The following is an 11765-nucleotide window of genomic DNA, read 5'->3' on the forward strand; positions in this document are numbered from 1 at the left end:
TGACGAGGGATGGGAGTGTAGGGTGAGCACGTGCCCGACGCCTGCAGTCGATACGGACGCGTTCAGTAATGACCTGGCGCCAAATAGGGCGGCCGCCGTGTCCACACCGGCCACAAACAGCCAGCTGGACACGATAAGATAGCCGCCGTCGACGCGCTATCGTCGGCTTCGGCGGGCGCGGCCGACGTCGAGCGGCGTCGACACTGGCCGCGGCCCGCGCCGCTCCGCCCCCAGCCGGGAAGCGCTCCCTCGCCCGGCGCTCCGACCGTGCCCCCGGCCGCCGGCGTCGCAGGTGGACGTCAGCACCCGCGGCAGGTACGAGAGGGCGACCGGCCCGGCGGCCGGCCGGCCGCAGCGCGGCCATGGACTGCAACGCGACCTCGCTGCCGGTGGCGTACTCGTTCGTCGAGGAGCGCCGCTGGACGCCGTCGGCAGCCGCGTCGCTGCTCTGTCTTCTGATGTCCAGCGCTAGCTGCGCCGGAGGACTGGTCGGTGAGTACCGAGCGCTCAAAAACACCTGTGTGTCATCGCAGCCACACATGGCTTCCTTTTGCTTGCATGGCATGACCTCCTTTTGCTTGAGGTGGGACACCGGAGAGGCGGAACGAGCACCTCGCGCTTATGGTGACATCTGATCTTTCCTTCCAGTGGAAGAAATCGAGTTTAGTAGTTCCTGCTCGCTTCCGTGCTTGGTATTTTTTATGATGCATATGCGTCATTTATGCTACGGCAGTAAATCGAGACATGCCAACTCCGTCTCCTCCTCTGTCGTTTTTCCTCCAGTCTCGTGAGCTCAGTCTGCGTAGCAAAAGCAGCAAACATGACCTCTCCAGCGTGACTGACCATCCGTCGTTGGCGGATATGGCCATGGCGGCATCTCTCCTTCTCTCACAGGCAACTTTCTGCTGACCTTTGCTATCCTGAGGACACCACCGCTGCGGCGCACCAACACCAACCAGCTGGTGCTGCAGCTGTGCTTGACTGGTGTCGGTGTCGCCGCCACCAACGTGCCTTTGCTGCTGGCCATACTGGTGGTCACCTCTACGGGACAGGTGGGGCTGATATGCTGACCGTACTGGTAGCCGCCTCTTCGGAACATGTGGGGCTGGCATACTAACCGTGCTGGGAGCCACCTCTGCGGGACAGGTGGGGCTGACATGCTGACCGTAGTCACCAATTCACCGGACAGGCAGGCTGAGCTTGCCAACCGGCAGGTAGCAAATTTGCGCACGTCATGCTGCGTTTCGGCTTGCTTTCAAATTTTCCCTGCCCTAGCTTCAATTTTGACGAGCGAATGCCGGTTGAAAATTTCCCCATAGAAGAAACATGTAAATATTTTACAACATTCTGCAATGGACGGTGCGATTGCCAATATGACTTCCAATGATTATTGACAGCTACGTACATGCCTTCCGTATAGACAATGACAATATCTAGTATATCATGCGCACTTCTCAGCACGCTTGCTCTCTAGCCGTTGGAGGCAGCATCTATCCAGGATTGGATGTGGTGCCCAGGCCCAGGCCAGCGTACTTTTCGTGGACTTCTATCTTTACAATCACTGGTACACCACCCTGCAATTTTCGGTACCAAGTAGCACAACATACTAGAAAGACGCTCATTGCAGCGTGACACGAGTAACGTGGTTGCAAACGTGATTGCTGTCACAGTGTGGATAATGCCAAAATAATAGCGAATGAAGCCCATGGCCTCTTAAAACTCAAACGAATGATATCTATTTATCCATGGGAATATCCTGCCATGTGTAAGTAAGCAGAGATAAGCTGATGTTTAGCGTCTGTGTACAAGTTCACAAACAGTCTGCCCTTGAAAAACCGGCTGTGATTCTTGCCACACCTGGCAATGTCAATCAATGAAACCGATTAGTTGAAACATATGCTCAGTTCTTGCCACTGTAACTACATCATTCCGAAACACGCAAATATCTTGGATGGTATTGGGCGCAATGATCGTGATTGCACCGTTGTGTAGCTGTCATGTCACGGTCTCTCTCGGCTTAGACCACGACGTGTTATATTCTAAATCGGCTTCGAAGAGGTGGTATTGTTGACATTCCGGTCGATCGCCAGCAAGCCTAACGGCGGGCCAGCGAACCCGGCCTGTCTTAAAGGTCTCACTGTGTTAGCGAACTGCAGTCAGTACATTCGCATACATCTTGCGGTTGGATTTGCGTTGTGATATACTCATTTGGTTAAATCTAACACCAAACCTTAGAACGAAACTGGAGGGTCCATGGTCTACTCACGATAGCGCATAATAGCAGCCCACACCAGCGCACACTTTTCCCGTACGATTGTCCGTTATTTGCACTGTCAGTATAAGTCTCATATCACTGTCACCCCTGGTCGCTGAGATCTTAACTATTCCCGGCCAGTTTTTATCAGTTCCTTCGTAATTTTAAAGTATTTCGCTTCCCATGCTAGTTACTAAAAAGGAGCAAAGATTTTCTACAACATTGCAATATGCTCGAGGTGGGAACCTTCCATTCAACTAAAATTGTAAAGTAGGGGTGTCATATCCTCATCAGTTTGGGATCTTCAGCCCACCACGCCGGCCCCAACTTTGAGAACAACATGGATCAAATCCGAGGAAAACCGTTTTTTTGCCGCATTTTGGGGACAGGTTAAGCTATTATTCCCCCCCCCGCACTCGTTTTGCGAAACTGCATCTGTTTCGTAAAGCTATTATCTTCAGGTTGCGAAAAGCCGAAGAACGTGCGTCGAAACCGGGTCAAAATTTTGAAGTTTTGCGTCGCAGTGACGCGAGACTGACTCACACTAACGGACAAAATAGTTCATCGATATGTGCAGGCAAGCACGTACTATCGTGCGCAGGACATGGATCCTCTCGTTTCAAGACATTTTACGGATAGATGATAGGTCTCAGCTACCACAGCGGAAAACAAGTCTGGAAGCCGACCGTACGGTGTAGGCAATCCAACGACTGCAAACTGCAAACGCATCTCAAAATGTCTGGCACATAGCTGCGCCAGTAATCCACCGGAAAACGACCAATGCACCTATTCGGAAAGCGGCCTGGAGTACGAGATGCTGCGACCAAAACGTAGAAAGCACGGGGCGTGAAACTAAAATTACAAAGCAGTACAGGTCTGTTTATCGTGATCAATATCCACCCAAATTATGGCCGTTTTCACAAAGCTTTTTGGCAATAATGTCAAAACTGCAAAAAAGCAAACTCAGCATTTCCGTCTAGACGAAATGCTACAGCTGTCCAAGGCTAGCTAACGAGCTGACCAGACTCAAAGTCAGTCAGTTTCAAGCAATGCGCTTTATGAGCTACCGTGGAAATGATACTTAGTAAAACTCCGCTCGTGAAATGTTTGCAAAAGATAGGCTTTGCAACGCATTGATTAAACCCATTGGTATCGGCTACTGAAAGTCGCTGGTTCCATTATCTCGTGTCACCATTTACATGGTAACTCAAACGTACTAACTTGATAGATATCACATCTTCTATCGCCTCGTTCGTTCCGCGTCGTACAGGGCCCTCACCTCGCTCGCCCCGCGCCATATAGGACTCCTCACACCGCTCACCCGACATCATATAGGACCCCTCACCTCACTCGCCCGCGCCGCACAGGGCCCCTCACCTCACTCGTCCCGCGCCGCACAGGGCCCTCACGGGTGGCAGTCGTCACGCCTTAACCCTCCGCCCATTTGATGCAATGGCACATTTATGTGACATGTCGATATTAATTATTGGACAAAATGAACACAGGGATGTGCATAGGAGGGCGACTCTCAAAACCGAATACACAGATGTTGGAACGACTAAAACTCAAGCTAGGCGTGCATGGTTATATTACCATGGTTAAGTGGGCAAACGCGTAGATATCGCTCAAACACAACGTATCAACTCTCCTTTTGTATCTCGCGACATATTATCAGCTACGCATCATCACTATGCTTTTTTACCTCATAAGGTTCTGCCAAAAGGTACTTCCTTCACGACCAGTTGGCATTTCAAAATGCATGGTGTGTTGAGGGCTCGATAACTTTTGGCCGCTCTGGACAGGAAAGGCCGACCGTCTCTCACAAGAGGGCAGTTGTTAAATTGCGACACATGCGCAATGAGTATGTTTTCATTTGACCACGTACAATACGCTATATGTTCATTAAAGTTGTTAAGTAAAGGGGAACGGATGTCGGCCACAAGTTAACGGTATTGCCATCGGCTTCCGAATCCGAAAGAACAAGGTGCAAAAATGCTTAAGTACTATAATACAACAAAAATATATACTCGGGCACAAATACCCGATTGAAAAGAAATTGTACGTTTCTGTCTTATGTCAGTAGGCACCATAGACGAGTTGCCTTAACTTCAATCGTATAACAAAATAACAAGGGAACTGAAACTAGAGGAGCCGAGGGCTCAGCCCTCTCCGCTCCCCCATCCCACGCACCTCTGTACAATTTAGCATTAGCCCTATATGGGCGTTAACTAGAAACAAATAACCAAACATGCCTATCCATTGAAACTTTGGGAGAGCTTCCATTATCCTGCATTAGCGCCAACAGGCATGCCAGATTAACCTAACATAACATTATTTAGCGCCGACAGAATAACATAAGCGTTCGTGTCGAAGTTTCCGTTCTTCGTTTAGCGCGTGGTCCAATCTGCCCGCAGGCGCTACCAGCGATCGTCTGTGACCTTCAGACAGTGACCTTCACGGCTGGCGTGACCTGTCAGCTGGGACTGCTCTCTGCCATCAGCTACGAGAGGTTCCACTGTGTGGCCTACCCGTTCAAGACGACCAATAATCAAGGGCAACGCCTCAGGATAGAGCTGGGTAGGAAGAACTTCGCTCGGATCAGACTGGGTCGGATTCTGTCTCTGATGCCTGAGACTTGTAGGCGGTCCCGAGACCGGAGCTGCACCGCAATCGTTCAGGACTGGTTCGGCTGCTTCGGATCAGTTTATGACTATTTGTACATCTCATTATCATGCGTGAGACCGTGCCGGGGCCTTTGACACCGTCAGATCGTATCGGGGCCTCGTGTGAGCCATCAGACTGTCGGGGCCGCGTGTGAGCCATCAGACTGTCGGGGCCGCGTGTGAGCCATCAGACTGTCGGGGCCGCGTGTGAGCCATCAGACTGTCGGGGCCGCGTGTGAGCCATCAGACTGTCGGGGCCTCGTGTGAGCCATCAGACTGTCGGGGCCGCGTGTGAGCCATCAGACTGTCGGGGCCGCGTGTGAGCCATCGGACCGAACGCGCTCCCGGCCCCGACTACATAAACTCCATATAACACCTATCCACGCCTCACCATCATGTTAGAGGTTCCTTGAGCAGTTGCGTGCGGTCATACAGAGTGTGCCGATCGCTGCCATTGCCCGCTTGCGACCGCCGCGTCCCGCCTATTGCCCCGTACGCCTGAAGCCAGCCGGGCCCGAACTCCGGCACCGCCCACACGTGGTTTTGATGTCTCCCGGCGGCTCCATGTGACCTGACCAGCCGTGGCCTGCCCGGCGCTGGCGCAGGCCTGGTCTGGTCGGCGGCGGTGACCTGCGGGCTGGCGGACGTGCGCCTCTCCCCGGAGACGGCCGTCACGGCCCTCTGCGCCGGCCGCCAGCTGGGCGCACACTTCGCCAACACCTTCTGCCTCCTGCACTTCCCCATCGGCGCCATCAACATCGTGATCATTGGTGCGTGACTCCCGTTAATAGCTTCCTCCGCTGCATAGTGGTGTATGTGGTGGAAATGGACCAACTGGCTTGCTGTTTCGATCTGCGCTGGCATCGGATCAAATTATCGAGTGGTTTCAGTGCGTTCAGCATAACAACTGCGCATAAATCCAGCCTTTAGGAAGGATGATAGCCATTTAGCATGTCACCAGCTGATCTTTAAACTTCTGCATCCACAGGGTACGATCTCTCGATGCTGGTCATGATGCATGCACAATCTCGATTGCAGGCACGTTTTACCTACGCATTTACTTAGAGATCAAGGAGCACGTCAAGAAGATGAACGACAAAACGCTTGCGCAGAGAACACAGCAGGCCGTGGAGCAGCCTTTTACGCCGCCATCAACCGCTGGTGGAAGGAGGCTGAGCTTTCTATTCCCGTCATCAGCACCAGTCTCGCGCTCCAGCTCGATATTGTTCGCCAACGGACTGGAAACCAATCGGACTCCGGCGAGTAGACCACGCTGGCTCTCCCTGAAACGACTGCAGATTTTCCCATCTCGCCAGCGTCGCAAGAGCGTCGCCCAGACTCGACTCAGTGTGGTGTCCGAACTGCACACGCTACCATCTGCCGGCACTCCGCTGAACCAGCCGGAGGCGCCGATGCCCGGCCGGCTGACGTCGCCGGACCTCTCTGTTCTCGGCGAGGCCGCCGATGCCGAGCTGAAGCAGCCCATCACAGGATCCCCGCCTTTAATAGCGCCACGGCTGGCCTCAGCAGACTCAGACAGTGGCGTGGACGAACCCAGCGGTGGCGACCGCGGCAGGCCGCTCGGTTCGTCCGTAGTCAGCAACGTCACTTGCAACAGCGCTACCTATACAAGCGCTGACAGCGCCCCTGGCGGCAGACCGCTCAGTTTCGACGGCATCCCGCTGATCGACGACTCGGATGGCGAGGCGGCCGAGGCCGAGGACTCGGTGGGTCAGGCCGCACCTGTGCGCCGCGTCTCGTCGCACCTGCGCCGCTCCTGTCGGCGACCTCCGCTGCTCGAGCTGACATCTGTCGACGATTCCGTCGCCCCCGTTCCGGCTGTTGACATCGACGGCAATGTGTCGCTGGCGCGTTCCACGCGACAGCACCGGCTGGTCGGCGCCGTCTGCGTCATGAATAGCAAGGCACGCTTGCGCGGCAGGAAGAAGATGGAGGGCAAGATGGCGGCGCGCGCGGTGCTCATCATCGTGGTGTTCCTGCTGTTCTGGCTGCCGCTGGTGGTTGGCGCGGTGGTGTCGGAGGCGTTGCTGACGTGTGACTTCCAGCGCTGGGCCAGCCCGCTGGCGGAGCTGCAGCTGCTCGCGCTCTGCTTCTGCAACCTGAGCGTAGTGGCCAACCCGGCGCTGTACGGGCTGATGGTGCAGCAGTACCGGACGGCGCTGCGCCAGCTGGGCGCCGCCGCCTGCGGCCTGCGCGCCATCTGCACCGCCTACCACTCCGAGTTCAGCCACTGAACGTGCCACCACCACGGGCGAACCAGCAGCTGGATACCGCGACGCGATCTGGAAAAATCGGGTTTTATATTCATGTACTGTTGGCTGAGGTCAGTAAATTGCCGCTGACCACGCAGACCTATTAGTGTTTGGAGGCTGCGTTCCTGTGCTTTACAGTGTGCTCAGCGTGAACTTGGGCAATCTGCTGCGCTCATTAGGTGCTTGTTCACTGTATCTCGGTGTGACTTAAGACTAGCCTGCAAAGATCATTTCGTGCATGTTTGTTTCATGGTGTTGTGTTTTTAGCACTGTTTGCTGTGACAAGGTGGTTGAACCGTGCAGTTGGCAAGCTTTATACTTTGTTGTCGGCGGAGGGAAGCTATGGGTACAAATAATGCATGCATGCACGGGAGGTTAAGAATAAAACAATGCTATCAAATCCTGATATATCAGCCAAGATATTCACCCTTCGTTATAAAAAGGGCTTCTTTATCACCAAGCAGTATGTGGTACTAGGCCATCACAAACTGATCCGCAGCCTTCAGCGGGGCCAGGCAGCTCGGATGCTTGTGGAACATACCCAGAGGCACGCGTGATATGCTGATCAATGGGTGTAGTGTATCAAATGCACGCTACACCGAGGTGCGTCCCCATTTGTGTAAGCATGTGCCTTCATTTGTGGCTTCATATAACTCCGATCCAAATATGTTCAGGTTTATGTGAGTGCTTACCTTCAGCTTCCAATGTCTCTCAAGTACCAATTGCAGCAACAACACCAGGAGTTGTCAGTCATCAGACACCGGCGTCTGTCGCGCTGCGGCTGCTGAGTCGACTGCGGCGGGGGGTCCACCACACTGGCGGGACCCTCTGCTCGAGCCGCGAGCCGACCGCTGCGAAGGGGCCCATCGCACTGGCGGGCCTTCCCGCCTGCCCGGCGAGCCGACTGCGGCAAGAGGACCCATCGCACTGGCGGGGCCGGCGGCCGAGCCGGCGAGCCGACCACGACGAGGAGGCCCAGCGCACCGGCGGGGCCCTCTGGCCGGGCCGGCGGACCGATCACGACGAGGAGGCCCGCCGTGCGGGCGGAGCGCCGCGGCCGAGCCGGCGGGCTGGACCGGCTGGGCCGTCTGCGCTGTTTGCTGTTTGAGGTCTGTGTTGGCAGCCGGCCCCGATCTGGCCGCCTGATGTCATCGCTACCGACGGCTCGACGGCCGAACGCTGGGGCCGTGGCCGCCGGCTGCTGGACGGCCGGCCGCCCGCTCCAGACGCCGCTTACCGGCGGCCCGCTGTCGAGCGGCGCCAGCACAGCCCGCTCCAGACGCCGCTTACCGGCGGCCCGCTGCCGGGCTGCCGGTAAGGCGACGGCGCCAGCACATCTTGCTGAAGGTGTAGGCCTCCCCGAGGCCGGCGCTCGCAGGTGGTGATACGCGATACCTACAGTTCTGGCCCATGATATAGGATATGTATGACTGAATATGGTATGGCAGATACCGCTAAGGACGAGCACGTTAATAGGTTGCTCCGATGTCATAACGGACAGATGGAGCGGACGTACCGTCCCCACAAGAGGAACCGTCGTTGGTTCGTCGCACATAGCTGAGCACCTGACCGGAATGACCCCATGCGTAGCAAATCCACCGTCTTTGGGTGCTGTAGACTTTTGCATGGTGCTCCGTCTGTTTTATGGCTTGTTAAGTTCACGTCTTAAACAACTGCATTTATCTATTTTCAGTTGGCCTTCTGGCTTTACGGGCGTGGGAACTATGCTCATGTTGGGAGGGGGCAAATTTCAAGATGCCAAAAGATGCCGCTAGGATTAGGCAGTGAGCCCCACAAGCCGGAATGTGCCTTTTAAGTCGATAATGGGCCCTCTACAGGTCAGAATGGGTCACATAGGATCACAATGGGCCGTCTTAACGACAAGATAGGCCTTTCACAGTCAATACTGAGCCCCCTGCGAGTTAGAATGGGTTCACTAGGTACAACAGGTCAGAATTGGACCTATACGGATCAGAATTGGCTCTCGTTACGTCAGAATGAGCTCCTTATGTGTCAGGATGAGCTGTTTACTGGCCAGAATGGACCTTCTACGGGCAGGAATGGGCCATGCAGAGGCCAGAATGACCTTCAGTCCGTAATGGGCTCTCTGCACTCAATACTGGGCCCTGCAGTGGTCATAATGGGCTCTCCGCAGCCAATAATGGCTCCTCTTCAGGCATAGTGGGTACTCGTATTAAAAAATTGGCCCTCTACAAACCTGAATCGTCAGCTGTATATGCCAGAATAATGGACCCTCCAGCGTCCGTAATAGTTTTTCCGCAGCACGGAGTGGGACCTCCGCAGACTACAGTGGGCCCTCTGTAGGCCAAATTTGGCCCTCCACAGGCAATAATGGGCCATCTACAGGTCAGAATGATGGGAACCACATTCAATAATAGCCCTCTACGAGCCTCCATGGGCCTCTCTACAGGTCAGAAGGAGCTGTGTTAAGGCCAGAATGGGCCCTCTATATTCAATAATAAACCCTCTACAGCTTATACTGGATAGTCTTCAGATCATAATGGGCCGTCTTCATGCCAGAATAGGCCCTTTAAAGGCCAGAATGGGCCCTCTACTGGTCAGAACGCCCCCCCCCCCCCCGTCAATAATGGGCCGTCTACAAATCAGAATGGGCATCTACAGGCCAGAATTTGCCCTCTACAGTCAATAAATGCATCCTCCACAGGCTCAGAAGTGCCCCCTTTTGGTCAGAATGAGCCCTAAATGGGCAGAAAAGAGCCTTTGACAGATCAGAATAGACTTTGCCAGGCTTACATAATCATCCTACAGTTCAGAACTGGTCCCTAACATGCCCGAATAACCCTCCACGGGCCCTCCAATTCGGGGGGGGGGGAGGGGAGGCCCAACCAGCTTTCAAGTTGGGGGAGGTGCGAACTGCCTCCACTGCTCCAGCCCCCACTCCATTCTGTTCCCGTGTCCTTGCTTCTGGCTGTGAATATTGGGTTCAGTCCATTATATAATGATCTGAACAGTCGCGCGAGTCCAGGAAGTGAAAGGATTGGACCTATCGAAGTGTTGTCACCGAAAATATTGTTGTTTTATATTCTATGATTAAAAAGCTCGTAGATAGCATCCGAAATTTTGTTCGTGCTAACAAAAAATCAAAACGCATCTTTGACAAGCGCAATCTCTTGAAACCCGATCAGCTTCGGCATATCTGAATCGCGCAGCTCATATGCAAGCCGCCTTCCAGCCTCGTCGACACATTCAGCGCAGTTAAGCCCCGCGGCGCGGTCGCCGGGCCATTCGCCGGGAGAGGATGAGTGGGGCAGAAAATGGCCATCCATCTTTGATGTCCTGAAGCGGACACACCGAGCAGCGCCGTGCAATATTGAATGTTGCCGGCTCCGGCGCGATCTCGGCGCTGATAACTTTTGGGCGACTGACTTCCGCGGTGACATGCATTCTGCATTATGTTCCGCGGCGGGCTCTGAACAGCGAAGAGTGGTCGATGGCTGACACTGCCGTTTTATCGCCTGGATCGATGGACGATTACCGTGTTGGTTGTGTGGTGTACGATAGCCCATCCGAACCCGTCTCGATGAATGGTTGGTCCGCTTGCTGGTCAGTTCGTTGTAATGTGAGTCGGGTCGATTGTGTTTTCAATAGGCTCGCCGCGAACCGATCTCATCGCTCACTCTCAATAATAGCATCGGGCTATTTACTGGGAGTCGTGACCTTGCACTCCTGAATGCTGAATAGATTGACAACTTCCTCCTGCGGGATGCCGTGGCTAGAGACGTTATTCTTGCGGGATACCGTGGCTCGTGACGTCACAGTTTCCAGGTGTCTGATTGTAACATCTGGGGAAGCCGGCCGACTCCGTGTTCGGACAGAATATGCGCTTCCTCGTTCCGAGAAGTTCGCCGGTACTCATCATCTTACGTTCAAAAGCACCCATCTAAACCATGACAATATTCTATATCGGCAACATCCATTATGTGGATCCTGACTATACCGACATGTGAGACGGGCACGGAAGAACGTGATTCAAGACACACAGAAGTGTTCGGCATACTACTTGACACCTGCAGCGGCAAGTCTCCAACAGAGCTAGCTCCGCTCCGTGGTTCCTCGCTCTTGTCGCCCGCGATCGCCGGACCTCGCCGTAGGCCCGTGCCGGCGGTCAGTCATGGGCCTGGCCGTGACCGGATCTGACCCGAGCCCCGCCCGTCAGCTCCACCAAGCTCGAGGATGGGAACCGACCACCCCCGGTGGCGCCCTGTGCGCGCACCCTCGGCGGCGCCCGTATTGAAGTAATTGACGCATAATTCGGCCGTCGGGCGCGCCCGAAATAGGCCGGCGGCGGCTGCCAACAGCATTACGGCGGCGCGGCGGCGGCGGCGGCGCCCCGGGCTCGCCAGTGTGGGCCCGCCGCGGCGTCGAACGCCGACGGCGACGTGTGTGACCGCGCCGGTGATCGCCGCCGGCCGCGATGCGCCGCCGGTAGCGGCGCGCCGCCCGTGGATCCCAGCCAGGTGAGAGGCCCGGCGGGCGCCGACCACCCGCGCCGAGGCGCCGCCGGCAGCGGCGAGCAGGCGCGCCGGGCTGCCG

The 11765-nt window shown here is 55.3% G+C and overlaps 1 protein-coding gene across 1 annotated transcript; it reads left to right on the top strand.

Moving 5' to 3' along the window:
- Nucleotides 1–362: 362 nt before the first annotated feature.
- Nucleotides 363–7535, top strand: LOC119107472 (uncharacterized). The gene is made up of 5 exons (XM_037230916.1): nt 363–492; nt 895–1052; nt 4669–4831; nt 5523–5687; nt 5956–7535. The coding sequence occupies exons 1-5, from the start codon at nt 363–365 to the stop codon at nt 7170–7172; spliced, it is 1833 nt and encodes a 610-aa protein (XP_037086811.1). The 3' UTR covers nt 7173–7535.
- The last annotated feature ends 4230 nt before the right edge of the window (nt 7536–11765 follow it).

Source organism: Pollicipes pollicipes, unplaced genomic scaffold (assembly GCF_011947565.3).
Source record: "Pollicipes pollicipes isolate AB1234 unplaced genomic scaffold, Ppol_2.1 Scaffold_6686;HRSCAF=7923_pilon_pilon_pilon, whole genome shotgun sequence".
Lineage (NCBI taxonomy): Eukaryota > Metazoa > Arthropoda > Thecostraca > Pollicipedomorpha > Pollicipedidae > Pollicipes > Pollicipes pollicipes.

Coding starts and splice junctions, on each gene's coding strand:
- LOC119107472 (XM_037230916.1), top strand. CDS start 363: ATGGACTGCAACGCGACCTCGCTGCCGGTGGCGTACTCGTTCGTCGAG. Junction 493..894: donor CTGCGCCGGAGGACTGGTCG/GTGAGTACCGAG, acceptor CTTCTCTCACAG/GCAACTTTCTGCTGACCTTT. Junction 1,053..4,668: donor TGGTCACCTCTACGGGACAG/GTGGGGCTGATA, acceptor ATCTGCCCGCAG/GCGCTACCAGCGATCGTCTG.